This window comes from Lissotriton helveticus, chromosome 4_1, assembly GCF_964261635.1.
Source record: "Lissotriton helveticus chromosome 4_1, aLisHel1.1, whole genome shotgun sequence".
NCBI lineage: Eukaryota > Metazoa > Chordata > Amphibia > Caudata > Salamandridae > Lissotriton > Lissotriton helveticus.
The window spans coordinates 253,569,770-253,596,598 of record NC_136063.1 but is presented as its reverse complement, the minus strand read 5'-3'; the positions used below and the strand labels follow the sequence as shown (position 1 = coordinate 253,596,598).

General features: G+C 53.7%; 1 protein-coding gene across 4 annotated transcripts in view; it reads left to right on the top strand.

Annotated features, from left to right (window-relative positions):
- PHF20L1 (PHD finger protein 20 like 1) overlaps positions 1-26,829 on the top strand; it is an 813,558-nt gene that overhangs the window by 36,995 nt on the left and 749,734 nt on the right. For 2 of the 4 annotated variants that reach the window (XM_078686744.1, XM_078686740.1), the window contains exon 3: positions 15,062-15,170. In XM_078686744.1, coding sequence (XP_078542870.1) covers positions 15,168-15,170 — 3 coding nt within the window. In that variant the 5' untranslated portion in view covers positions 15,062-15,167. Of the gene's footprint in view, positions 1-15,061; positions 15,175-26,829 lie in introns of all 4 variants that reach the window. The other 2 variants (XM_078686743.1, XM_078686741.1) reach the window with 1 other exon arrangement.

Below are 26,829 nucleotides of genomic sequence, written 5' to 3'. Positions count from 1 at the left end.
AAGGCAGGTGCTGGACTCCTGTCTAGATTCTTCTGTGTCCCTTTGTTAAACTGTTTCTTTTCAGTCAGTATTGGCTTTGCTGTGAAGATCAAACCAGGTTCCTTGGATGATCCATTCCAGTACTATTTTCTGCAAAAGAAGTCCCAAGTTTGTATGTGTCATTCATAACTAAGATGGTTAACTCTGAAAGAGTGGATGTTTATTTATTATATTTTTTATTTATTTGAAAAGATTTATAAAGTGCAAACAAGAACCAGACGGGTATCGGAGCGCTGTACAAAGAGGAAAATTAACGTTAATGTGAAGAAACAATAACTGTAGAATACAAAAAGGCAGCATAAGAGGCCACATAACTTAATTAACCTTCTGCAATACAGGATGGGGTTATCATGTTTGATATTGTCAATAGCAGAGGACAGGTCCAGAAGAATTAGAAGACAAGGCGTACCTTGGTCAAGAGCTCTCAAAGCGTCATCAACAATGTGAGTTAGCGCTGTTTCCGTACTATGACCTGATCTAAAGCCTGACTGATGTCAGTATAGGAGCTGCAATTTCTCGATGTGGTCGCAGAGCTGTGTGTGAACCCATTTCTCAATCGACTTCGCTAAAGACATGATGCTGGTGATCGCCCGGTAGTTGGGCTCTGTTAGGTCTGCATTTGGCTTCTTGGGGATGGGTGCGACTTGCCCCATTTTGAGGCAGTCTGGAATCCTCATCCGTAAGAGAGATTGTTGGATGATCTTGGACCAGAGAGGCAGAACGGCAAGGTTGAGGTCTTAGAGCAACTTAGCGGGGAGTGGTGCACTGAAATGGTTGGATGGTTTAGGAGATGCCAAGGAATGTGATAACTCCTCTAAGTCCTGGAGTAGGAAGGTATTCCAGCCGGCATTGTTTTTGGGTGTGTACTCTGTGGGGTAAGGCGGAGCGCTCGCTGCTGCAGGTACTGTCGAACCCGAGGAGCTCGTCGACAACAAGTTAGCAGCGGCATGTTGCAGCTCCCGATCAATACTCCTAGACTTTTCAAAAAAATGCGATGAGAAGTCCTCCTCACAGGGACCAGCAGGTTTGATTGCTGGAGTAGCCTGTTTGATGATATCAAACAGTTTTTTGGGGCGGTGTTTAGCGCTGTCAAGCTGATCTCTGAAATGATCTGATTTAGCAATGAAAATGTGTTTGTTATAAGAGCTTCTCATTTTCCTTAAATGTTTGAGACTAGAGGTGGAGGAGACATTTCTCCAAGGTCCCTCAGAGAGCTTTAGAATGCGTCGTTCATCATTAAGGGCACCTTGAACCAAGGTTTGGATTGTCTGCAAGGAATCCTTTTGAGTTGCTTCGGGGATGCAGAGTCAAGAACGTTTGACATGGCGTTGAAGTAGTGGATCCGTCCACTCTTTCAAATTATTCGTTAGTGGGAGGTTCTAGAAGATTGCTCACGTTGGAGAGGTTAGGGATGTTGACGTCACTCAGATTACGAGTCAGTTGCTTGTTTTTGAGCCGTTGACCATGTCTGTGCAATACCTTTCCTTGAATGTGAAAGGAGATTTGGTGATGATCCGACCAATCACATGGTACTATGTCATCCAGTTGAATGATGTCATCTCTAGCTATGATAAGGTCAAGGGTAGCGCCCTTGGAGTGTGTGGGTCTGTTGCAGGCCTGTATATAGTTGAGGTCGGAGAGGAATGTCTTAAAAGAGCAAACTAGTGGATCATTAGTGTCATTCCAGTGAAGGTTGAAGTCACAGAGGAAGTTATGGTTAGGGTGGAGGGTTGAGCTGGCAGAGATGGATTCCATCAGTTGCTCTACAAAACGTAAGTTATCCCCAGGGGGGTGATCGATTGAGTGAAGCACACAGGCAATCTTGCCCTTGTTCCAAATTTCAATGACTAGGATCTCACAGGAGGACATCAGATCATTATGAGTCTGCTTCAGAACGAGGCTAGAACGATGGATGCAGGTGATTTCCCCCCCCCCCCAAGGTTGTAAAACCGCTTCTTTAAAAAAAAAAACTGTAATTTGTACAGATCCAATGCTTTCGTGTTCCAAATGTGGCGTCAACCCCCTCAACCTAGTAGCCAGGCCTTTCAAGAGGATCTGCAGTCAACATTAATCACTGACTGGGGGCGATAGGACCCCGAGGCCATAGGGTTCTTGTTTGGCTTGAAGATCATCCCTATCTGTGCTTCCTGCATAGGGTGAGGAAGGACCTCCGTGGTCTTCGCCTCTTGGAGCGTCTTGAACTGTTTGGGGTATAATTGTGCTTCATATTCTCGGTACCACTCTAAAAGTAAAGTAAAGTCCACATTTGTAAAGCGCACAATCACCCGTAAGGGTCTCTAGGCGCTGGGGGCCGTCGGGAAGATTAAGCGAGCTATTGCCCAGAGTCACATGGTGCTGGGCTAACCTGCCGCCGGAGCCGGGGGTCGAACCGTGGTCCCCAGATTCCAGCGTCAGTCGCCCTGGTCGCGGCGCCACACCTCTCCCACTACTCTACTGTAAGACCACCCGTCCCCTGCACCTGGCATGTTCCCCAGAGCCACTTCCAATTCACCCCCCTATAGGTACGCCTCCAATTGTGTATATTGTTCCACTGTTAGCGTCGGCACCACCACATAGCACTTCTAACTTGCAAAATGATCTAAAACACAAATGAACATAATGAAACCACATTTTCCTAAGTCATGTTCTAAGGATGTGGTGGTGGACGTGGATGTGGTGGTGGACGTGGATGTGGTGGTGGACGTGGATGTGGTGGTGGACGTGGATGTGGTGGTGGACGTGGATGTGGTGGTGGACGTGGATGTGGTGGTGGACGTGGATGTGGTGGTGGACGTGGATGTGGTGGTGGACGTGGATGTGGTGGTGGACGTGGATGTGGTGGTGGACGTGGATGTGGTGGTGGACGTGGATGTGGTGGTGGACGTGGATGTGGTGGTGGACGTGGATGTGGTGGTGGACGTGGATGTGGTGGTGGACGTGGTGGTGGACGTGGACGTGGACGTGGTGGTGGACGTGGACGTGGTGGTGGACGTGGTGGTGGACGTGGACGTGGTGGTGGATGTGGACGTGGTGGTGGACGTGGACGTGGTGGTGGACGTGGTGGTGGACGTGGACGTGGTGGTGGTGGACGTGGACGTGGTGGTGGTGGACGTGGTGGTGGTGGTGGACGTGGACGTGGTGGATGTGGACGTGGTGGTGGATGTGGACGTGGTGGTGGACGTGGACGTGGTGGTGGACGTGGACGTGGTGGTGGACGTGGACGTGGTGGTGGACGTGGACGTGGTGGTGGATGTGGACGTGGTGGTGGATGTGGACGTGGATGTGGTGGTGGACGTGGATGTGGTGGTGGACGTGGATGTGGTGGTGGACGTGGATGTGGTGGTGGACGTGGATGTGGTGGTGGACGTGGATGTGGTGGTGGACGTGGATGTGGTGGTGGACGTGGATGTGGTGGTGGACGTGGACGTGGTGGTGGACGTGGACGTGGTGGTGGACGTGGACGTGGACGTGGTGGTGGTGGTGGACGTGGACGTGGTGGTGGACGTGGACGTGGTGGTGGACGTGGACGTGGTGGTGGACGTGGACGTGGTGGTGGACGTGGACGTGGTGGTGGACGTGGTGGTGGACGTGGTGGTGGACGTGGATGTGGACGTGGTGGTGGACATGGATGTGGTGGTGGACGTGGTGGACGTGGACGTGGTGGTGGACGTGGACGTGGTGGTGGACGTGGACGTGGTGGTGGACGTGGACGTGGTGGTGGACGTGGTGGTGGACGTGGACGTGGTGGTGGACGTGGACGTGGTGGTGGACGTGGACGTGGTGGTGGATGTGGACGTGGTGGTGGACGTGGTGGTGGACGTGGACGTGGTGGTGGACGTGGACGTGGTGGTGGACGTGGACGTGGTGGTGGACGTGGACGTGGTGGTGGACGTGGACGTGGATGTGGTGGTGGACGTGGTGGTGGTGGACGTGGTGGTGGTGGACGTGGTGGTGGTGGACGTGGTGGTGGTGGACGTGGTGGTGGTGGACGTGGTGGTGGTGGACGTGGTGGTGGTGGACGTGGACGTGGTGGTGGACGTGGACGTGGACGTGGACGTGGTGGTGGACGTGGACGTGGTGGTGGACGTGGACGTGGTGGTGGATGTGGACGTGGTGGTGGATGTGGACGTGGTGGTGGACGTGGTGGTGGACGTGGTGGTGGACGTGGACGTGGTGGTGGACGTGGACGTGGTGGTGGACGTCGTGGTGGACGTGGACGTGGTGGTGGTGGACGTGGACGTGGTGGTGGTGGACGTGGTGGTGGTGGTGGACGTGGTGGTGGTGGACGTGGTGGTGGTGGACGTGGTGGTGGACGTGGACGTGGTGGTGGACGTGGACGTGGTGGTGGACGTGGACGTGGTGGTGGATGTGGACGTGGTGGTGGATGTGGACGTGGTGGTGGATGTGGACGTGGTGGTGGATGTGGACGTGGTGGTGGTGGACGTGGATGTGGTGGTGGACGTGGATGTGGTGGTGGACGTGGATGTGGTGGTGGACGTGGATGTGGACGTGGATGTGGTGGTGGACGTGGACGTGGACGTGGTGGTGGACGTGGACGTGGTGGTGGACGTGGTGGTGGACGTGGTGGTGGACGTGGACGTGGTGGTGGTGGTGGACGTGGACGTGGACGTGGACGTGGACGTGGACGTGGTGGTGGACGTGGACGTGGTGGTGGACGTGGACGTGGACGTGGTGGTGGACGTGGTGGTGGACGTGGTGGTGGACGTGGTGGTGGACGTGGTGGTGGACGTGGTGGTGGACGTGGTGGTGGACGTGGTGGTGGACGTGGATGTGGACGTGGTGGTGGACATGGATGTGGTGGTGGACGTGGTGGACGTGGACGTGGTGGTGGACGTGGACGTGGTGGTGGACGTGGACGTGGACGTGGTGGTGGACGTGGTGGTGGACGTGGACGTGGTGGTGGACGTGGACGTGGTGGTGGACGTGGACGTGGTGGTGGATGTGGACGTGGTGGTGGACGTGGTGGTGGACGTGGACGTGGTGGTGGACGTGGACGTGGTGGTGGACGTGGACGTGGTGGTGGACGTGGACGTGGTGGTGGACGTGGACGTGGATGTGGTGGTGGACGTGGTGGTGGTGGACGTGGTGGTGGTGGTGGACGTGGTGGTGGTGGACGTGGTGGTGGTGGACGTGGTGGTGGTGGACGTGGTGGTGGTGGTGGACGTGGTGGTGGTGGACGTGGTGGTGGTGGACGTGGTGGTGGTGGACGTGGTGGTGGTGGACGTGGTGGTGGTGGACGTGGTGGTGGTGGACGTGGTGGTGGTGGACGTGGTGGTGGTGGACGTGGTGGTGGTGGACGTGGTGGTGGTGGACGTGGTGGTGGACGTGGTGGTGGTGGTGGTGGTGGTGGACGTGGTGGTGGTGGACGTGGTGGTGGTGGTGGTGGACGTGGTGGTGGTGGACGTGGTGGTGGTGGTGGCGGACGTGGTGGTGGTGGTGGTGGACGTGGTGGTGGTGGTGGACGTGGTGGTGGTGGACGTGGTGGTGGTGGTGGACGTGGATGTGGTGGTGGTGGACGTGGATGTGGTGGTGGTGGACGTGGATGTGGTGGTGGTGGACGTGGATGTGGTGGTGGTTGACGTGGATGTGGTGGTGGTTGACGTGGATGTGGTGGTGGTGGACGTGGATGTGGTGGTGGTGGACGTGGTGGTGGTGGGACGTGGACGTGGATGTGGTGGTGGACGTGGATGTGGTGGTGGACGTGGACGTGGTGGTGGACGTGGTGGTGGTGGACGTGGATGTGGTGGTGGTGGTGGTGGACGTGGATGTGGTGGTGGTGGACGTGGATGTGGTGGTGGTGGTGGACGTGGATGTGGTGCTGGTGGTGGTGGTGGTGGACGTGGATGTGGTGGTGGTGGTGGACGTGGATGTGGTGGTGGTGGTGGACGTGGATGTGGTGGTGGACGTGGACGTGGTGGTGGATGTGGTGGTGGTGGACGTGGATGTGGTGGTGGTGGTGGACGTGGATGTGGTGGTGGTGGACGTGGATGTGGTGGTGGTGGTGGACGTGGATGTGGTGGTGGTGGTGGTGGTGGTGGACGTGGATGTGGTGGTGGTGGTGGACGTGGATGTGGTGGTGGTGGTGGACGTGGATGTGGTGGTGGTGGACGTGGATGTGGTGGTGGTGGTGGACGTGGATGTGGTGGTGGACGTGGATGTGGTGGTGGACGTGGATGTGGTGGTGGACGTGGATGTGGTGGTGGTGGTGGTGGTCGTGGATGTGGTGGTGGTGGACGTGGATGTGGTGGTGGTGGACGTGGATGTGGTGGTGGTGGACGTGGATGTGGTGGTGGTGGACGTGGATGTGGTGGTGGTGGTCGTGGATGTGGTGGTGGTGGACGTGGATGTGGTGGTGGTGGACGTGGATGTGGTGGTGGTGGACGTGGATGTGGTGGTGGTGGACGTGGATGTGGTGGTGGTGGACGTGGATGTGGATGTGGTGGTGGTGGACGTGGATGTGGTGGACGTGGATGTGGTGGTGGTGGACGTGGATGTGGTAGTGGTGGACGTGGATGTGGTGGTCGTGGATGTGGTGGTGGTGGACGTGGATGTGGTGGTGGACGTGGATGTGGTGGTGGTGGTGGACGTGGATGTGGTGGTGGTGGTGGACGTGGATGTGGTGGTGGTGGATGTGGTGGTGGTGGTGGACGTGGATGTGGTGGTGGTGGACGTGGTGGACGTGGATGTGGTGGTGGTGGACGTGGATGTGGTGGTGGTGGACGTGGATGTGGTGGATGTGGATGTGGTAGTGGTGGACGTGGATGTGGTGGTGGTGGTGGACGTGGACGTGGTGGTGGTGATGGTGGGGGTGGTGGTGGACGTGGATGTGGTGGTGGTGGTGGACGTGGATGTGGTGGTGGTGGTGGACGTGGATGTGGTGGTGGTGGACGTGGATGTGGTGGTGGTGGACGTGGATGTGGTGGTGGTGGACGTGGATGTGGTGGTGGTGGACGTGGATGTGGTGGTGGTGGACGTGGACGTGGACGTGGTGGACGTGGATGTGGTGGTGGACGTGGATGTGGTGGTGGACGTGGACGTGGATGTGGTGGTGGTGGTGGACGTGGTGGTGGTGGACGTGGACGTGGATGTGGTGGTGGTGGTGGACGTGGTGGTGGTGGACGTGGACGTGGATGTGGTGGTGGACGTGGATGTGGTGGTGGTGGTGGACGTGGACGTGGATGTGGTGGTGGTGGTGGTGGACGTGGATGTGGTGGTGGACGTGGATGTGGATGTGGTGGTGGTGGTGGACGTGGATGTGGATGTGGTGGTGGTGGTGGACGTGGATGTGGTGGTGGTGGTGGACGTGGATGTGGTGGTGGTGGTGGTGGACGTGGATGTGGTGGACGTGGATGTGGTGGTGGTGGTGGTGGTGGTGGACGTGGTGGTGGTGGTGGACGTGGTGGTGGACGTGGATGTGGTGGTGGTGGACGTGGATGTGGTGGTGGTGGACATGGACGTGGATGTGGTGGTGGTGGTGGACGTGGATGTGGTGGTGGTGGTGGACGTGGATGTGGTGGTGGTGGATGTGGTGGTGGTGGTGGACGTGGATGTGGTGGTGGACGTGGATGTGGTGGTGGACGTGGAAGTGGTGGACGTGGAAGTGGTGGACGTGGAGGTGGTGGACGTGGTGGTGGTGGACGTGGTGGTGGTGGACGTGGTGGTGGTGGACGTGGTGGTGGTGGACGTGGTGGTGGATGTGGATGTGGTGGTGGTGGTGGTGGTGGTGGACGTGGTGGTGGTGGTGGTGGACGTGGTGGTGGTGGTGGATGCGGTGGTGGTGGTGGTGGTGGACGTGGTGGTGGTGGTGGTGGTGGACGTGGTGGTGGTGGTGGTGGTGGACGTGGTGGTGGTGGTGGTGGTGGACGTGGTGGTGGTGGTGGTGGACGTGGTGGTGGTGGTGGTGGATGTGGTGGTGGTGGTGGTGGACGTGGTGGTGGTGGTGGTGGACGTGGTGGTGGTTGTGGATGTGGATGTGGTAGTGGTAGTGGTGGTGGTGGATGTGGTGGTAGTGGTAGTGGTGGTGGATGTGGTGGTGGTGGTGGTGGATGTGGTGGTGGTGGTGGATGTGGTGGTGGTGGTGGATGTGGTGGTGGTGGTGGTGGTGGTGGTGGTGGTGGTGGATGTGGTGGTAGTGGTGGTGGTGGACGTGGTGGTGGTGGTGGTGGACGTGGTGGTGGTTGTGGATGTGGATGTGGTAGTGGTAGTGGTGGACATGGATGTGGTGGTGGACGTGGTGGACGTGGACGTGGTGGTGGACGTGGACGTGGTGGTGGACGTGGACGTGGTGGTGGACGTGGTGGTGGACGTGGACGTGGTGGTGGACGTGGTGGTGGACGTGGACGTGGTGGTGGACGTGGACGTGGTGGTGGACGTGGACGTGGTGGTGGATGTGGACGTGGTGGTGGACGTGGTGGTGGACGTGGACGTGGACGTGGTGGTGGACGTGGACGTGGTGGTGGACGTGGATGTGGTGGTGGACGTGGTGGTGGTGGACGTGGTGGTGGTGGTGGACGTGGTGGTGGTGGACGTGGTGGTGGTGGACGTGGTGGTGGTGGACGTGGTGGTGGTGGACGTGGTGGTGGTGGTGGACGTGGTGGTGGTGGACGTGGTGGTGGTGGACGTGGTGGTGGTGGACGTGGTGGTGGTGGACGTGGTGGTGGTGGACGTGGTGGTGGTGGACGTGGTGGTGGTGGACGTGGTGGTGGTGGACGTGGTGGTGGACGTGGTGGTGGTGGACGTGGTGGTGGTGGTGGTGGTGGACGTGGTGGTGGTGGACGTGGTGGTGGTGGTGGTGGACGTGGTGGTGGTGGTGGTGGACGTGGTGGTGGTGGTGGCGGACGTGGTGGTGGTGGTGGTGGACGTGGTGGTGGTGGTGGACGTGGTGGTGGTGGACGTGGTGGTGGTGGGGGACGTGGATGTGGTGGTGGTGGACGTGGATGTGGTGGTGGTGGACGTGGATGTGGTGGTGGTGGACGTGGATGTGGTGGTGGTGGACGTGGATGTGGTGGTGGTTGACGTGGATGTGGTGGTGGTTGACGTGGATGTGGTGGTGGTTGACGTGGATGTGGTGGTGGTGGACGTGGATGTGGTGGTGGTGGACGTGGTGGTGGTGGACGTGGACGTGGATGTGGTGGTGGACGTGGATGTGGTGGTGGACGTGGACGTGGTGGTGGACGTGGTGGTGGTGGACGTGGATGTGGTGGTGGTGGTGGTGGACGTGGATGTGGTGGTGGTGGACGTGGATGTGGTGGTGGTGGTGGACGTGGATGTGGTGGTGGTGGTGGTGGTGGTGGTGGACGTGGATGTGCTGGTGGTGGTGGACGTGGATGTGGTGGTGGTGGTGGACGTGGATGTGGTGGTGGTGGACGTGGATGTGGTGGTGGTGGTGGACGTGGTGGTGGTGGTGGACGTGGATGTGGTGGTGGACGTGGATGTGGTGGTGGACGTGGATGTGGTGGTGGTGGTGGTGGTCGTGGATGTGGTGGTGGTGGACGTGGATGTGGTGGTGGTGGACGTGGATGTGGTGGTGGTGGACGTGGATGTGGTGGTGGTGGACGTGGATGTGGTGGTGGTGGTCGTGGATGTGGTGGTGGTGGACGTGGATGTGGTGGTGGTGGACGTGGATGTGGTGGTGGTGGACGTGGATGTGGTGGTGGTGGACGTGGATGTGGTGGTGGTGGACGTGGATGTGGTGGTGGTGGATGTGGTGGTGGTGGACGTGGATGTGGTGGACGTGGATGTGGTGGTGGTGGACGTGGATGTGGTAGTGGTGGACGTGGATGTGGTGGTCGTGGATGTGGTGGTGGTGGACGTGGATGTGGTGGTGGACGTGGATGTGGTGGTGGTGGTGGACGTGGATGTGGTGGTGGTGGTGGATGTGGTGGTGGTGGATGTGGTGGTGGTGGTGGACGTGGATGTGTGTGGTGGTGGACGTGGTGGACGTGGATGTGGTGGTGGTGGACGTGGATGTGGTGGTGGTGGACGTGGATGTGGTGGATGTGGATGTGGTAGTGGTGGACGTGGATGTGGTGGTGGTGGTGGACGTGGACGTGGTGGTGGTGGTGGTGGGGGTGGTGGTGGACGTGGATGTGGTGGTGGTGGTGGACGTGGATGTGGTGGTGGTGGTGGACGTGGATGTGGTGGTGGTGGACGTGGATGTGGTGGTGGTGGACGTGGATGTGGTGGTGGTGGACGTGGATGTGGTGGTGGTGGACGTGGATGTGGTGGTGGTGGACGTGGACGTGGACGTGGTGGACGTGGATGTGGTGGTGGACGTGGATGTGGTGGTGGACGTGGACGTGGTGGTGGACGTGGACGTGGATGTGGTGGTGGTGGTGGACGTGGTGGTGGTGGACGTGGACGTGGATGTGGTGGTGGTGGTGGACGTGGATGTGGTGGTGGTGGTGGACGTGGACGTGGATGTGGTGGTGGTGGTGGTGGACGTGGATGTGGTGGTGGACGTGGATGTGGATGTGGTGGTGGTGGTGGACGTGGATGTGGATGTGGTGGTGGTGGTGGACGTGGATGTGGTGGTGGTGGTGGACGTGGATGTGGTGGTGGTGGTGGACGTGGATGTGGTGGACGTGGATGTGGTGGTGGTGGTGGTGGTGGTGGACGTGGTGGTGGTGGTGGACGTGGTGGTGGACGTGGTGGTGGTGGACGTGGATGTGGTGGTGGTGGACGTGGATGTGGTGGTGGTGGACATGGACGTGGATGTGGTGGTGGTGGTGGACGTGGATGTGGTGGTGGTGGTGGTGGTGGACGTGGATGTGGTGGTGGACGTGGATGTGGTGGTGGACGTGGAAGTGGTGGACGTGGTGGTGGTGGACGTGGTGGTGGTGGACGTGGTGGTGGTGGACGTGGTGGTGGTGGACGTGGTGGTGGTGGACGTGGTGGTGGATGTGGATGTGGTGGTGGTGGTGGTGGACGTGGTGGTGGTGGTGGACGTGGTGGTGGTGGTGGATGCGGTGGTGGTGGTGGTGGTGGACGTGGTGGTGGTGGACGTGGTGGTGGTGGTGGTGGTGGACGTGGTGGTGGTGGTGGTGGTGGACGTGGTGGTGGTGGTGGTGGTGGACGTGGTGGTGGTGGTGGTGGACGTGGTGGTGGTGGTGGTGGATGTGGTGGTGGTGGACGTGGTGGTGGTGGTGGTGGACGTGGTGGTGGTTGTGGATGTGGATGTGGTAGTGGTTGTGGTGGTAGTGGTAGTGGTGGTGGATGTGGTGGTGGTGGTGGTGGATGTGGTGGTGGTGGTGGATGTGGTGGTGGTGGTGGATGTGGTGGTGGTGGTGGTGGTGGTGGTGGTGGTGGTGGTGGATGTGGTGGTAGTGGTGGTGGTGGACGTGGTGGTGGTGGTGGTGGACGTGGTGGTGGTTGTGGATGTGGATGTGGTAGTGGTAGTGGTGGTGGATGTGGTGGTAGTGGTAGTGGTGGTGGATGTGGTGGTGGTGGTGGTGGATGTGGTGGTGGATGTGGTGGTGGATGTGGTGGTGGATGTGGTGGTGGATGTGGTGGTGGTGGTGGATGTGGTGGTAGTGGATGTGGTGGTGGTGGACGTGGTGGTGGTGGACGTGGATGTGGTGGTGGTGGACGTGGATGTGGATGTGGTGGTGGTGGACGTGGATGTGGTGGACGTGGACGTGGATGTGGTGGTGGTGGACGTGGACGTGGATGTGGTGGTGGTGGACGTGGACGTGGTGGTGGACGTGGTGGTGGACGTGGTGGTGGACGTGGTGGTGGTGGTGGACGTGGTGGTGGACGTGGTGGTGGACGTGGATGTGGTGGTCGTGCTGGACGTTGACGTGGTGGTGGTGGACATGGATGTGGTGGTGGTGGTGGTGGATGTGGTGGCGGTGGTGGACGTGGTGGTGGTGGTGGACGTCGTGGTGGTGGATGTGGTGGTGGTGGATGTGGTGGTGGTGGTGGTGGATGTGGTGGTGGTGGTGGTGGATGTGGTGGTGGTGGTGGTGGATGTGGTGGTGGACGTGGTGGTGGACGTGGTTTGTGGTGGTGGACGTGGATGTGGTGGTCGTGCTGGACGTGGATGTGGTGGTCGTGCTGGACGTGGTGGTGGTGGACGTGGATGTGGTGGCGGTGGTGGACGTGGTGGTGGTGGTGGTGGTGGTGGACGTGGTGGTGGTGGTGGACGTCGTGGTGGTGGATGTGGTGGTGGTGGACGTGGATGTGGTGGTGGTGGTGGACGTGGATGTGGTGGATGTGGTGGACGTGGTGGTGGTGGTGGACGCGGTGGTGGTGGTGGACGCGGTGGTGGTGGTGGACGCGGTGGTGGTGGTGGACGCGGTGGTGGTGGTGGACGCGGTGGTGGTGGTGGACGCGGTGGTGGTGGTGGACGCGGTGGTCGTGGTGGTGGTGGTGGATGTGGATGTGGATGTGGATGTGGATGTGGATGTGGATGTGGATGTGGATGTGGTGGTGGATGTGGATGTGGTGGTGGACGTGGTGGTGGACGTGGTTTGTGGTGCTGGACGTGGATGTGGTGGTCGTGCTGGACGTGGATGTGGTGGTCGTGCTGGACGTGGATGTGGTGGTGGTGGTGGACGTGGACGTGGTGGTGGTGGACGTGGATGTGGTGGCGGTGGTGGACGTGGTGGTGGTGGTGGTGGACGTGGTGGTGGTGGTGGACGTCGTGGTGGTGGATGTGGTGGTGGTGGTGGTGGATGTGGTGGTGGTGGTGGACGTGGATGTGGTGGATGTGGTGGACGTGGTGGTGGTGGTGGTGGACGCGGTGGTGGACGCGGTGGTGGTGGTGGACGCGGTGGTGGTGGTGGACGCGGTGGTGGTGGTGGACGCGGTGGTGGTGGTGGACGCGGTGGTGGTGGACGCGGTGATAGTGGTGGACGCGGTGGTGGTGGTGGTGGTGGTGGTGGACGTGGTGGTGGTGGTGGACGTGGTGGTGGACATGGTGGTGGACATGGTGGTGGTGGTTGACATGGTGGTGGTGGTTGACATGGCGGTGGTGGTTGACATGGTGGTGGTGGTTGACATGGTGGTGGTGGTTGACATGGTGGTGGTGGTTGACATGGTGGTGGTGATTGACATGGTGGTGGTGGTTGACATGGTGGTGATGGTGGACATGGTGGTGGTGGTAGACGTGGTGGTGGTGGATGTGGTGGTGGTGGTGGATGTGGTGGTGGTGGATGTGGTGGTGGTGGTGGTGGATGTGGTGGTGGTGGTGGTGGATGTGGTGGTGGTGGTGGATGTGGTGGTGGTGGTGGTGGATGTGGTGGTGGTGGTGGTGGTGGTGGTGGACGTGGATGTGGTGGTGGTGGTGGTGGACGTAGATGTGGTGGTGGTGGTGGTGGACGTAGATGTGGTGGTGGTGGTGGATGTGGTGGTGGTGGTGGACGTGAATGTGGTGGTGGATGTGGTGGTGGACGTGGTGGTGGTGGTGGTGGTGGTGAAAGCGACCGCGTTTGGAGCTGAAAGTGCACACTGCTTAATGAGCCATGACGAGGGAGGAAGCTGCGCGCGCTCCCGCAGACCCTAAGCCAGGGTAGAGAGAAGGCGGGACATGCACCCGTCTTTGGCCTTTCTTAGAAAGACGCATGCAAAGGCCAACAGCGGGTGAAGAAAACAAAAGCACGAGCGTGTGTCCCAACGTTTAAATCCCTTACTAAATGTCGTGCAGGTCAGCGCAGGCGCGCTGGCTCAGACGAGACCTAAAAACGACTTCACCATCAGTTAGCTTATTTTATTACAATTCCAAAGATTCCAAACATGAAATGGTTACCTGCTTCCATTTGGAAATGACGGCTTATTAAATGTAATAAGATAACTCCTGCCTATGGGAAAGGTAGGGCTTGCAGTAGTGAAAAACTAATTTACAGGGTTTTCACTCCCAGGACAGGTAATACTTAAAATTGCATGTACCACATATTAAGTACACCACACCCTGCCCTCTGAGCTATACAGGACCTACCTTAGGGCGGACTTATTTGTATTAAAAAGGAAGGTTTGGGCTTGGCAAAAGGTTTATTTTGCCAGGTCGAAAATGGCAGTTAAAAACCACAGACACAATCTGCATTGACAGGCCTGAGACTTGTGTAAAGGGTTACATAAGTGGGTGGCACAATCCGTGCAGTAGGCCTACTAGTAGCATTTAAAATTAACGGTCCTGGGAACAGGTCGTGTCACTTTACTATGGATTTACAGGTAAATAACATTTTCCAATTGGAGATAAGCCAATGTTACCATATATTAAGGAGTGAGCACATGCACTTTAGCGTTAGTTGGCAGCGGTAACGTTTGCAGAGTCCTAAGGCCAGCAAAAACAAGGTCAGCAAAAGTGGAAAGGGGAGGCAAAAAAGTTTAGGCAAGGACCACCCTAGTGCTGACCATTATAATCAGTAGAAAACGCTAGACTTATCTCTGGCATTTATCATTATACTTTCCTCATGCCACCATTTATTTTCTTGCAGGTCATTTAATAGGAAAGCATAATCATTCTTATTCTGTTTTGTGCCTTCTACAGCAACATTTTCCATCATTAGTTGCTCCTCAGGATATCTCTGTTCTGAGGCCACTGCCGTATTGTTTTGATAATGTGAATAGCCATTTCACTGCTCTTTTCTAAATTGCCCACATATGCTATCTGCAAGACCTGTCAACCTTTGCTAAATCAGTTCAATTCCCGTCCCCGTCCCACAAACCCATGAGCTGTTCGCTTGGGGTTCACTTGGATTGTTGCCTGAAAATAGTTAACTACCATTTCCTTTGATGGATTACTTGTGCATGATTTCCAGAGTGCTAGTCTGAGAGGCAATCCCTGTAGCATGTCTCCTTCTTGTGTGAAAGAGCAGGAACACATTAGTAACTGAACATTAACAGTAGTAAAGATATGTATCAATGGTTGATAAGACACAAAAAACTGTACTACTGTTTGTGCTTTTGAAAAAAAAGAACTTAAAAAAAGTGTTGCAATGCTACAGTCAAGTCCTCAAGTGTTTCTAAACAAGTCAACTGTTTTGTTACTTTCCTAACAAAGATGTCTACAATTCTGGCGCCATTAAAATGAGTAAAAAGCCCCCGAGCCGTCCAGGAATAGAGTTTGAAGTTGGTGCTCGCTTAGAAGCGCAGGATTACTTACAAAAATGGTATGTAAGTAACAAATCTTTTTTGTTTCTGATTAAATGTAATTGGCTATACATTTTTGCTACAAGTCTGCATTGATGCATAAATTGCAGCGGTTTGAAACACTTGGGTGCTAATAGTATGTTTTGTGTTTAGGATTTCTTAGTAAAGATAATACAAATTTGAATGCAGGGTCTAAATATTGGTATTTTCATGGTATTAGCATGTTTTGTTCATAACCATCTCTGGGTTGACTGAGTCGCATTAAGAGACCCATGGTCATTTTTATGCTTGATTGTTTGGTGAAGGAGGACAGTTTAAAGTTATTTTGCACGTATAAGAAGGAACATGCACTGTGGGCACAGTATAAAGTAACTAGTTGTTTAAAATACGATAGCTTGTCATACGTAAACATGTTAAAAGGCTAGAGGGGACAGCAGGAGGTTATCGTTCTTTTGTCTTGTTTATTGTTTCTAGTGTTGCCGTCTCCAATATGTACTCACAGTGTGTGTTGCTATTTTTACCATGACAGGATTGTGACAATAGCTTGAATGTAAACATTTTTAGCTACAAATTGAGAAGCTTCCAAGGTGTTCCGAATGCCTGTGCGCCTTTTTAAATATGAAAGCTCAGGTGTTACCACATTTGTCCTCCTTAGAAATGCGCTTGCTTCATGGCCTAATGCATTGTCCTAGCCTTGCAGATTATAGCAGGTTATTTCTAATGCTGCACAATCAGAGTAGGTTATAATTATTTTTCTTATTTCACCTTTATGTGGGGTCATGCTTAACATTACTATTTTAGAAATATCACTTTTAGAAAGATTGCATTTCTCAGCTCTTAACGTTCTCGGTGCCTGCATCTTGTCTCAGTACACGTCTGGGATGGGTGACAAGTGGACTTTGTGCATTCCCTCTAGGCAGCCACACACAAAGGGACGGTAGGTGTGACTGAATGCCAATCTGCAACCTGGTGCAGAAGGAGAGAGAGGAGCTAACACACCTGATTGGACAGTGTCCTGTCCCCACACAACGGGTTGATTTATCTCTTCCCTCCCCCCCGCCCCCTAATTATTCTGGAGCCAGGTCCAAGAAGGGGGATCATCTGTGCCCTTCAAAGCTCCTCTATGAAGTCACCTCCACTTCAAAGGTGTGGTATATAAATAAATAATACCGGATCTATTTTTGAATGAATGAATGAATAACAGATAGCTCAATAAAATAAGAGTCAAGATTCGAGGTAGTAGGAGTTTCTGCAGGTTTATTACAGCATGAGGACAGGATCAGGACAACCTGCATAGAACGGGGGTAACAGGGCCCAGCAGGACAACTGGGGCCCAGCAGCTGCCGGGGCTTGATCTGGGATGAGCGCGCTAACTTTTAATAACAATACATTGACTTATATACATAGCGCAAATACATAGCATTACATTGCAGTAGGCGTAGCAGTGGGTGGAGCAGAAGGCGTGACGCGTAGCAGTCGCGAGAGATAACGGTAAAAGTAGGTGTAACTGGGAGTATACATGGACATGTGATGCAAACGTAACAGAATATGTCATGAATGGGCGGAAACATAGGAGGGGGCTACCTAAGGAGCCGGGACCTCTAACCTGGTGGTGCGCGAAAACTGGCAATGACGTGTTACTAGGAGAAGCTGGGGGCTACGAACTCTGTGCTAGGAGCAGAGACTAGAGTCTGGAGGGTCGGAGCGACATGTACCTAAACCCTATCTGGTATCTGATGTTTAGGGAACATGTTGATATAAACTAGAAGTCATGAGGGGAAAAGCTAACTTTACTCTAAGACTGGACCATGCATTATTCTACATGTAGTGCGTGATGAAGAATATTAAATGACCATTAATACAGTATTTCTCTAACGTGGAGCCGAATAGGCTAGACAATGACGGAAACTATTGATGCAGTTCAGTAGCTTAGGAATGCAGGGAAGGAGGACTGAACTGATAGCTGGAATCATAACACACTCTTGGCAGACTCAGAGGCAGAGCCAAGCTGCACCGGGCACTGCGAGGCAGGAAGTAAGTGAAGGGTCGAGGATACAGGTGGGGGCTGTATCGCTCCTCAGCGAGGCTTTCAGGAGACAGGAGTTGAATCCAGGGTCCGGGCCCTTTTGAGGCCTGGAAACGGGGACTTTATAATGGAATAACGTGCACACTGAGAAACGTGGCAACATAACTTTACATAGGCCTGATATTCGTAGTATTCACGAGGACTGGAAAATGACATACCAGAGGTGGACACAACTATAATTGCGTCATTAATCGGACATGGGGAATAACAGATGCATATTGGTCATGCACACATAACATATGATGGATGAGGCGTAGGGACACAGAACATGGCAAAATTTATTTTTCCACAAAGGGACAACTGTCTGTGACCCCCAATAAATCAGAAACATCTGGACATGTAAAGAAACTCTGCCAGGAAGGAGGACTGCTGTGCTGCTACAAGGACTGCCACTCTGCTGCACTACTGTTCTAGAAGAACTGCTTTTCTGCTGTGCTGCACTACTGCTTGCTTCCCCCTGCGCCTGCTAAGGAATAGCTGGACTCTTTCCTCTTCTTTTGAGATATCAAAGTCTCACCTCCTGCTCCTATGGAATGGGATACAGGTGCTTGCTCCAGTGGATCCGACGCATCCTCTGCTGTGTGAAGCCGAATCAATGCATTGGCATTGTTGCTGGAACAGACACAGTGCATCGCACTCTGAACCAGCGCATCACCTCAAGAACCAATGCAGCAGAGCAGCTGCTATAGTAGAAGATCCCGAGGCCAAAGGAACGAGGGGGAGGAACGGGAATCATTTTCAGGGAGGAACTGAACATTGCCCCGCTGGACATAGACAAAACCGCCTGCGCTGAACTATCTGGGATATCTATCAAACTCGGCTCAGGCTACTGCCTCACTGGCCTAATCTGCTACAGGCCACCAGGTTTCATCAATGCTATGCAACAACAGGAATTAATCTCAGTCATTAACAACTTGACACTCACCCACAGCAGAGTTTTAGCACTGGGGGATTTTAACCTATGTACCAACGGCACTCTGGATACTGCCTACCACAATATCATACAATCCTGTGCTAACTTAGGATTAATACAATGGGTAACTGCTCCCACACACAGGGAAGGAAACACTCTAGACTTAATCTTTGCCGAAGAAAAACTCATAACCATGGGAGAAATCCAACCAGTGGGATGGTCAGATCACCATCTCATAAAGTTTGATATTCATACCCTGGGCATTACAGATCAAGCTAATACACAAGTTAGAACTTTTATCAGTCGCAATTGGAAGGGATTACTGAAGAGGAAAGGCGAAAATGAGACAGACCTCTTTCAGATGCAAACCCTCCTTAAATCAGAAAATGATATTGCTACGAATTACAGTCTACTTTGTGACCATATAACTAAAAAACTTGACTGCATAGCCCCCCTGAAAGCTATCAGGAAAAGAGGCAGCCCCTCAGCACCCTGGTATACAGACACATTAAAAGATCTGAAAAACGTCTGTAAAAAGGCAGAGAGACAATGGAGAAGAGGCTATGAAGAACAGAATAGACTACTCTGGAGACTGACTATAATTCAATACAAGAAAGAGATCGCCACAGCCAAAGCAGAATACTTTGCTGCTATTATCCTAAAAAGCTCCAACAAGTCCCGCGATATCTTTAAAATTGTAAAAGATCTGTCCCATCCTGTTTGCACCAACAGTAATATTAAACCCTCACAGGAACTATGTGATGGCCTGGCCTCCTTCTTTCAGGAAAAAATTTCCAAACTGATTGAAAGCATGGAGGACGCCCCCTCCTCCATAGCACAGCACCAAAGCAGCCTGGAGAAGGATGAGAGGGATGAGGAAACAGAAGAACGCATGATACCAGGGGCTATCCTGGACACTTTCGACATCCCCGCAGAACAAGAGTTTAGACAAATAGCTTGTAAAGTTACATCTGGATCCCCATTGGATCCTCTACCCCACAAAATAGTGAAAGAACTGGGGGCCGAATTCTTTCCTGTACTGCGCCAGCTATGCACCCAATCCCTTTGCACAGGCTCGGTGCCGAGGGAGTGGAAACAGGCAGTGGTCACACCCCTGCTAAAGAAATCCAATCTGGACCCCAACTGCCATAAGAACTACCGACCTATCTCCCTCCTGCCGTATCCAGTAAAGATTGTGGAACGGATGGTCAGTAGGTCCTTGTCCCTCTTCCTGGAAACTAATAACATCCTTGAGGAGGAGCAATTCGGGTTTAGACCAGCCCATGGAACCGAGCCAGCTTTACTGATGGTCCTGGACGACCTAAGAATGAGGGCGGACAGGGGAGAGTCAGCAGTTCTGATTCTGCTTGACCTGTCCGCCGCATTCGATACGGTGAACCACGACATCCTGCTGACTCGTTTGAAAACAGCTGGAGTAGAGGGTGTGGCACTGGAGTGGTTCCGCTCCTACCTATCAGATAGATGGCAGGCAGTGGCACTACCCCCGTATCAGTCAGAGTTTGCTTTGGTTCCACATGGGGTCCCTCAGGGGTCTGCGATCAGTCCGATTCTTTTTAACGTATATATGCAGCCCCTGATGGCCATCATCAAGGCTCACGGCATTAGCGTGATCAACTATGCGGATGACACGCAGCTGATGATCTCCCTTGATGGTGCCCATGCAGAATCTCTTGAAACCTTCCACACCTGCATAAAGAAAATGGCAACCTGGTTAAAAAGAAATTCTCTACAGTTTAACAGCAGTAAAACTGAGATTATGCACTGCAAAGTGGGAAGAATAGCCAGAAACCTACCTGTTGACTTTTGGCCTCTGGACTCATGTGAGCCATTGGCACCAGTAACAACTGTACGGAACTTGGGGGTTGATCTCAATGACAAACTGAGTCTTGAGTCCAACGTCAACAGACAGGTGAGCAGCTGCTTCGCTTTAATGCGGGGCCTTCGAAAGCTGCTGCCCTTACTTCCAGCACACACCAGAGCAACTGTGGTTAGAAGCATCATCCTTAGCCGCCTGGACTACTGCAACGCTCTGTTACTGGAATCTCCTGCCTATCTGATCTCCAGACTCCAGAGCATCCAGGCGGCAGCTGCAAAGATGGTGCTTTCTCGAGGACGTCGATCTTCCACCACTCTTGCTCTAGCCGAGCTGCACTGGTTACCCATTCAGCAGAGGATCCGGTTCAAATCCCTGTGTACCGTCTTTAAGGCTGCACACGGCTTAGGTCCTAAACCCCTTCAGGCCAAATTCAAGTGGTATGAACCTACACGGGCCCTCCGCTCCTCATCCACAAATCTCCTTAGTATACCCAGGATCAGGAAAGCCACTCAGGGTGGCAGAGCCTTTAGCATAGCGGCAGCCCACCTCTGGAATAGCCTCCCCCTGGCAATTAGGAAAACCAACGAACTGATGCTCTTCCGCAAAAGGATAAAGACCTGGCTATTTCCTAATGTCACACCTTCATAAAGCCTCTCCCCTCATTTTTGCCCTTACTGCTTAGACCCTCAGATGCATTTTCAGCGCCAGGATGCCCGTAGGGTTGCAGCGCGCTTTAGAAATGATATAAATAAATAAATAAAATAAGATCGAATCATCCCCTCGAGTGCATGGAGAAACCTGGCGAATCAACTTTGAAACCAATACATCTCGACTTTGGCGCCTTGTCTTTGGAACTGGTTCATCGTCGCATGGAGCAAATTGGAGCATCATCTCACCTGCAGGGAGTGACACTGACGCATCACTTGGCTGAGCCTTGCATCTTGCTGTTCTGACCAGGATCAAGGTACTTGGTTCAGCGGGCCTTGCCTGACTCCTGTATCTGTCCCGTCCTGCACTCCTTCGTGGTCAGCCTAAACTCTTGACTTTGCCGAGGTCCAGCGCAACCACATTATTCCCATAGGTGCTATTTTCACTTTTCTTCTTTAACCCTTTCCCTGCTGTCGCAAGCACTCCCTCCCTAGTGCTGCGCACGGCCGACGCAACCCCGCCCACCCTTTAGAACGCCCGCACCGCGGCAGAAACCCCCCGCGGTTTAAGGCGTTGAAAATTCACATCTCAAATTCTACGTATTGGATTTTTGTAGTTTTGGTTTTGTTTTATTTATAAAATCATAATCTAATCTGGAATCTGTGAGAAAGTGCCCTCTTTCTGCATGGTTGTCCCCACTTTTTCCTGAATTACTGATGTGCTTTGACTGAGTGTGCCCTGGGCTCCTGTTAACCAGGTACCCATGGCCTATGTTCTTTCCCTAAAACTGCATTAACGCCTAAAGCCAATTGGCATCTCAGGCCACAGGTCATCCCCTGGTAAATGGTACCACAGGTACCCAGGGCAGTTTGAGCAGAGAAGGCCTCTAAGGGCTGCAGCACTTATTGTGCCACCCTTAAAGGTCCTGTACCTTTACACTCACACATTTGCAAGCTGCGTGTTTTGATGCAGAACAAAGTGAAGAGTCGACATGGCACACATCCCTGTGTGACATGCCTACAACCCACTGCCCTGCCATAGATCAGCCATCCCTCTAGCTGGGTGCACTATACCAGTGCTGAGGTTACAGGTGCATAAGCCCTCTATCCCTACAATGTCTACGTCCATTCTTAGACATTGTAAGTGCAGTGCTGCCATTAAGAGTATATGGTGCTGGGAGTTTGTCCTTACGAACTCCACAGCAGCATAATGTCTACACTGAAAACGGAGAAGTTTGGTATCAAACTTCTTAGTACATTAAACCCACACTGATGCCAGTATGGGATTTCATGAAAAATAGCTGCCTCCTGAAAACGAACCCACCACTAGTGCCCAGGCTGAGTGGCTGGCTGCTTTCAGCTGCCACCACCAGACCGGTTTCTGGACCCCTGGGTCGAGAGCCTGCTGCTCTTGGAGGCCTGAAACAATGCACAACCTGGGACGAGGTGCCAATACTCCTCCCCCAGGCTGGGCAGGGTCCACGAAGGGGAAGCTTCAAAGGCTTGCCTCCTTTGTGAGCTTCCCCAGGCCACTTGCTGCTTTCAGCAACTGGTCCCCACTGGTTCTGACCCCCACTTTGGGCGGGAGAACCGGTTGGAAAAAACAGTGAGGAAGAGAGGTGTGCCAACTCCACCCCTCAGGTGGGGGAGGTGAGGTTAAGCACAACTTTGTCCCCACCATTTTGCAGATGAGGGGGGGGCTAAGCCAATCAGGGAAAGGCTTATGCCCCCCTCCCACTGGAGGGTGGCATAATAGGAGGTGTACCCACCCCAGGGAAGGGACCCATTGGTCCCTGCCTTTTACCTACCTGTAAAACCCCCATATCTAGTATTTAGGGGTACCCCTGAACCTTGCTTCCCAGACAAGAAGAAACTACAAAACAAGAATAAGGACCAAACAGCCGTGCCGAAACTAACAAGAGGAAGACGCCCACTGACTTGGCCCTAGCCCTACCGGCCTGTCTCCACCTCGAACCTGCTCCTGCGTAATCCCGGTGTTTCCTGCCGCCAGCAACCGCGAAAACCCCGGAGGACAAGCCTACCTTCAACCACAAAGACTGTGTCTCCCGTGAACACCAGATCTGTTCATCTCCAAACTCTGGCTCCGGCCGGACACTGCGAATCCACACCACTCTGCATCCGCCATTTACCGCCCGAGCTCGAGTGGGCAAACACCACAAAGAGGTCCCCCCGGCAATCCTGACCCGAGATCCGGCGACCCCTGACCTGCCTCAAACCTCCAGCCGACGCCTGCAGCCACAATCCGGAAAGTCCCCCCCCAACCGTGACCAGGAGCTGGTGAGATCGGACCCTAAAAGGCACCCCGGTGCCCGACTCCCCACAGCCTTTGGTGGCCAAACCAACGTGCCTAACCAACCCCCAACATACCTCTCGAAGTGGTGGTCGCATCCAGAAGACCTTCGTCCCCAAGCCTGCAGTGCCTTTGCAAACCGGAGGTTCCACATTGCAAACAGGGCGCCCGACGTCCAAACAGCACCCTGCACCCGACCACCCTAGTGCCGCTGAGGGTGCACCTTCTGGTGCTACTTTATTTCCCCATTGGCCCTGAGCTAAGGTCCAGGAGCTTGGCACCCACAACCAAGTGGCCTGCTTGTCAGCAGCCACCAAACGGAGGCCCCCTATCCCCCTTTGGATAACATTGGGCCTGAGCACTCTGCACCAGGCCACCCTAGTGCAGCTGAGGGTGTAACAAGAGTGCATCCTTGACCTTGGAACATCAACTTCCGCTACCAAATACTTTTTTTTTTTTTTTAAACTTTATTTTTGGAATTTTCTTGCGTTTTTACATCATGAATTAGTGCATGTTAGGTACACATACAATCGATTTGTCTTCTAGCATGTATACCACCCAGTCCCCCGTGCAACAGGTCTCCATATAGTGTCACTGTATCATCGTAGGTAGTCTCACCCAGTTGGTAGAAGGGTTCACATTTTTTTGCAAGGCCGACACAATACCAACACATCCCTACATAAAAACGATCTCCTCAAAACAATACCCAAAAGGTGTCATTCCCGCCCCAAAATGCCAGATATAATGATATCCTTAAAGTAAATATCCAATGCATGTACATGGTATAAATCGGTAACAGATCCTGAAACAATAAGTGACACGGTATGCATTCAGTAGTTCATGTTTACAGTCTATGCGCCAGTCAGTTGGCAGCTACCATATTGCATATAACTAAAAACAACCCCCACGGGGACTCTAGGAGGTCACTCCACCTCAGTGTCGTTAAACCCCTCCAATAAATAACATTGCAATGGGGACCATATATCCGTGGGTCTGGAAGCGATGGGTAATAATTCAGAATACGTATGGAACTGCTCTTGACAATAAGTAAGGTCCCGCAGCCAGTCCTTAAATTTAGGGGCCCTGCCCCTACCCCATCTACATGCACTCTTCTTTTAGCTACTAAGAGGGCTACTGCAACAAATTTGCGGTGTACCGCCTGCACGGGCTCCACATACCCCAGCACCTCCAGAACAGGGGATGGGTCTAGCAATGTATGTACCATTTTGGACAGTGCCGTAAAGACCTGTTGCCAGTACAGCTGTACTACTTCACAATCCCATGCCAGATGTAAAAAATCAGCCCCGGGGGCGTCACACCTGTCACAATTGTCAGTGGCGCGAAGCTGAAACCGACAGATACGGGCCGGAGTATAATACAGTCGGTGTACAAATTTATAATGTAGAATTCTATATCTGCTGCTAGAAGAGATACGTTCCGTTTGTTGAAGGCAGAATTCCCATTGCTTATCTGTGAGCGGTGCTTCCAATTCCTGATCCCACCGTAGTCTAGCTGGCAGTGACGCGTATTCTACCTGCGTGTGTACCGATCTGTAAAGCGTCGATACCAACTTGCTAGGAGTGTCATTGAGAAGAATACGCTGCAAGGGCGCTAGGGTCTGCGGCTCTCGAGGAAAGTCGGGCGTAATCGCCTTCAATCCCTGGCGCAGTCGGACGTAGAGAAAAATGTCAAGCGGAGACGGTTGTATCCCCTCATACAAATGAGCCATAGATCGAAATTCCCCATTGTGGTACAGGTCCCCCCAGTTCGTGACATGTATACTACGGATCAGTCTACGGAATACTGCTTCTTGTAGGAGTGGCACTTTTGGATGGTAAACGAGCGGCAAAAGCGGTGCATAAAGCATATCAGTCCCCAACCTGGCAGCAAGGCGGTTCCAGGCGGTAATGGTACTCATCACTGTTGTAGGCGTCTTATCTCTGCCAGGCACCAAGGCATACAGCGCCCCCTCTATCTGGATCGGATGTGCCAGCCAGTTCTCCGCAGCCAGCTGGGGCATGTATCTAGGTTGGCGTAGCCAAAAAAAGGCATAGTGAGCCTGAGCAGCCTGGTAGTATAATTCAAAGTTTGGAATGCCAAACCCACCCTGAGTGTATGGTCTAGTCATAATGTCCCTTTGAAGCCGAGGTGACTTCCCGCCCCATACTAGTCTGATGAGCTCAGTACAAAGGTGCTGAAAAAAGTATCTACCTGGGTGGAAAGGGATATTCAAGAACAGGTATAAAAGTTGGGGAAGGATTACCATCTTAATCAAGGATGTCCTACCTGCCATGGAAAGTGGTAGAGTAATCCACCTTGTGATGTTGTCACTGATGCGCGTCATTGAAGTGCCATAATTGGCTCTGAGCAATGCCTCGCGATCTTTTTCTATATGGATACCTAGGTATTTAAAATCACCGTCACACCAAGCAAGGGGGTAGTGAAGCCCAAATCGGCTCGTGGATGCCGTTGGCGGAAATATGCACGACTTACCCCAATTGATCTGTACTCCGGAGAGTCTTCCAAATCTAATAAACTCTCTGAGAATGGGGTTTAAATTTACGCCAGGATCACGGACATACAACGTGATGTCATCTGCGTACATGGATATAAGTATTTGTCTCTGAAAGCATCTGAGTGCACTATCTTTGTGGTGCTGTCTCAACTTCGCTGCAAGGGGCTCTTTAGCTATCGCAAATAGGAGCGGAGACAGAGGGCATCCCTGTCTTGTGCCTCTAGAGATAGGGAATTCAGAGGAGAGTTTGCCATTAATCAGGACTCTAGCCACGGGATTCTCATACAGCAATCTAATCCAGGAAATAAATATGCATGGGAAGCCCATTCGCTCAAGCACCTGAAACACGTAGTCCCATTCCAGGCAATCAAAGGCTTTTGTGGCATCAAGAAAGATGGCCGCCATAGGAAGGTTTTCGTGCACTGAGTTAAGGACCGAGAAGAAAGTACGCAGATTATGTGACGTCGCTCTACCAGACACAAAGCCCGATTGATCGGGGAGGATCAAAGTAGGAAGGAGGAGGCTGATACCTGTAGCAATAACCTTAGCAAGTATCTTTGCGTCGCAATTTAATAAAGAAAGGGGTCTGTAGGAATCACATTTACGTGCAGGCTTACCAGGCTTAAGAAGTGAAGTAATAAGCGCTGCACGCATGGAGGACGGCAGGTGGCCTACCTCGAGCGCATCCTCGTAGACCTCACGTAGTACAGGAGCCATAAACTCAATATACGTTTTGTAAAACTCTATTGGGATCCCATCAAGACCCGTAGCCTTCCCCGACCTCATATGCATGATCGCATCCCGTATTTCATCCAACTCAAATGGGGCACTTAAAAAGGCTCTTTGTGCATCGCTCAGCCACCCAAGGGACACATCAGCAAGATATTCTTGCAAGTTTAGGTCTCCTTCTCTAGTAGATGTGTAAAGCGTACTGTAGTGCATCACAAATGTATTTAGTATCTGTGCAGTGCTCCTGAAGGCCTCTCCCTCCGGATTTTCGAGCTCTATTACAATATTAGGCGTACGTGTCAGTTTAACCGTTGCAGCTAAGGCTTTCCCTGGTCTCTCACCCTCGCCATATCTTCGAGCCACCCAATATTTGCCTCTAAATTGTGATTCTCTAGTGGCTTCCTCAGCGTACTCCGAGATTTTCTCACGGATCACAGAAAGGGTAGCATCATCAGGACACAATGCCAAGGATGCCTCCGCATCTTTGAGTTCCCTCTCTAGTGTTCTCAACCGGGCCATGATGCTCTTCAGGACTCCGGACCCCTTAGCAATACAGACCCCCCTCAGTGTCACTTTGAATGCATCCCAAATCGTTTCTACATCATTAACAGAGTCTTTAATTCGCTTAAAAAATTCTAGAC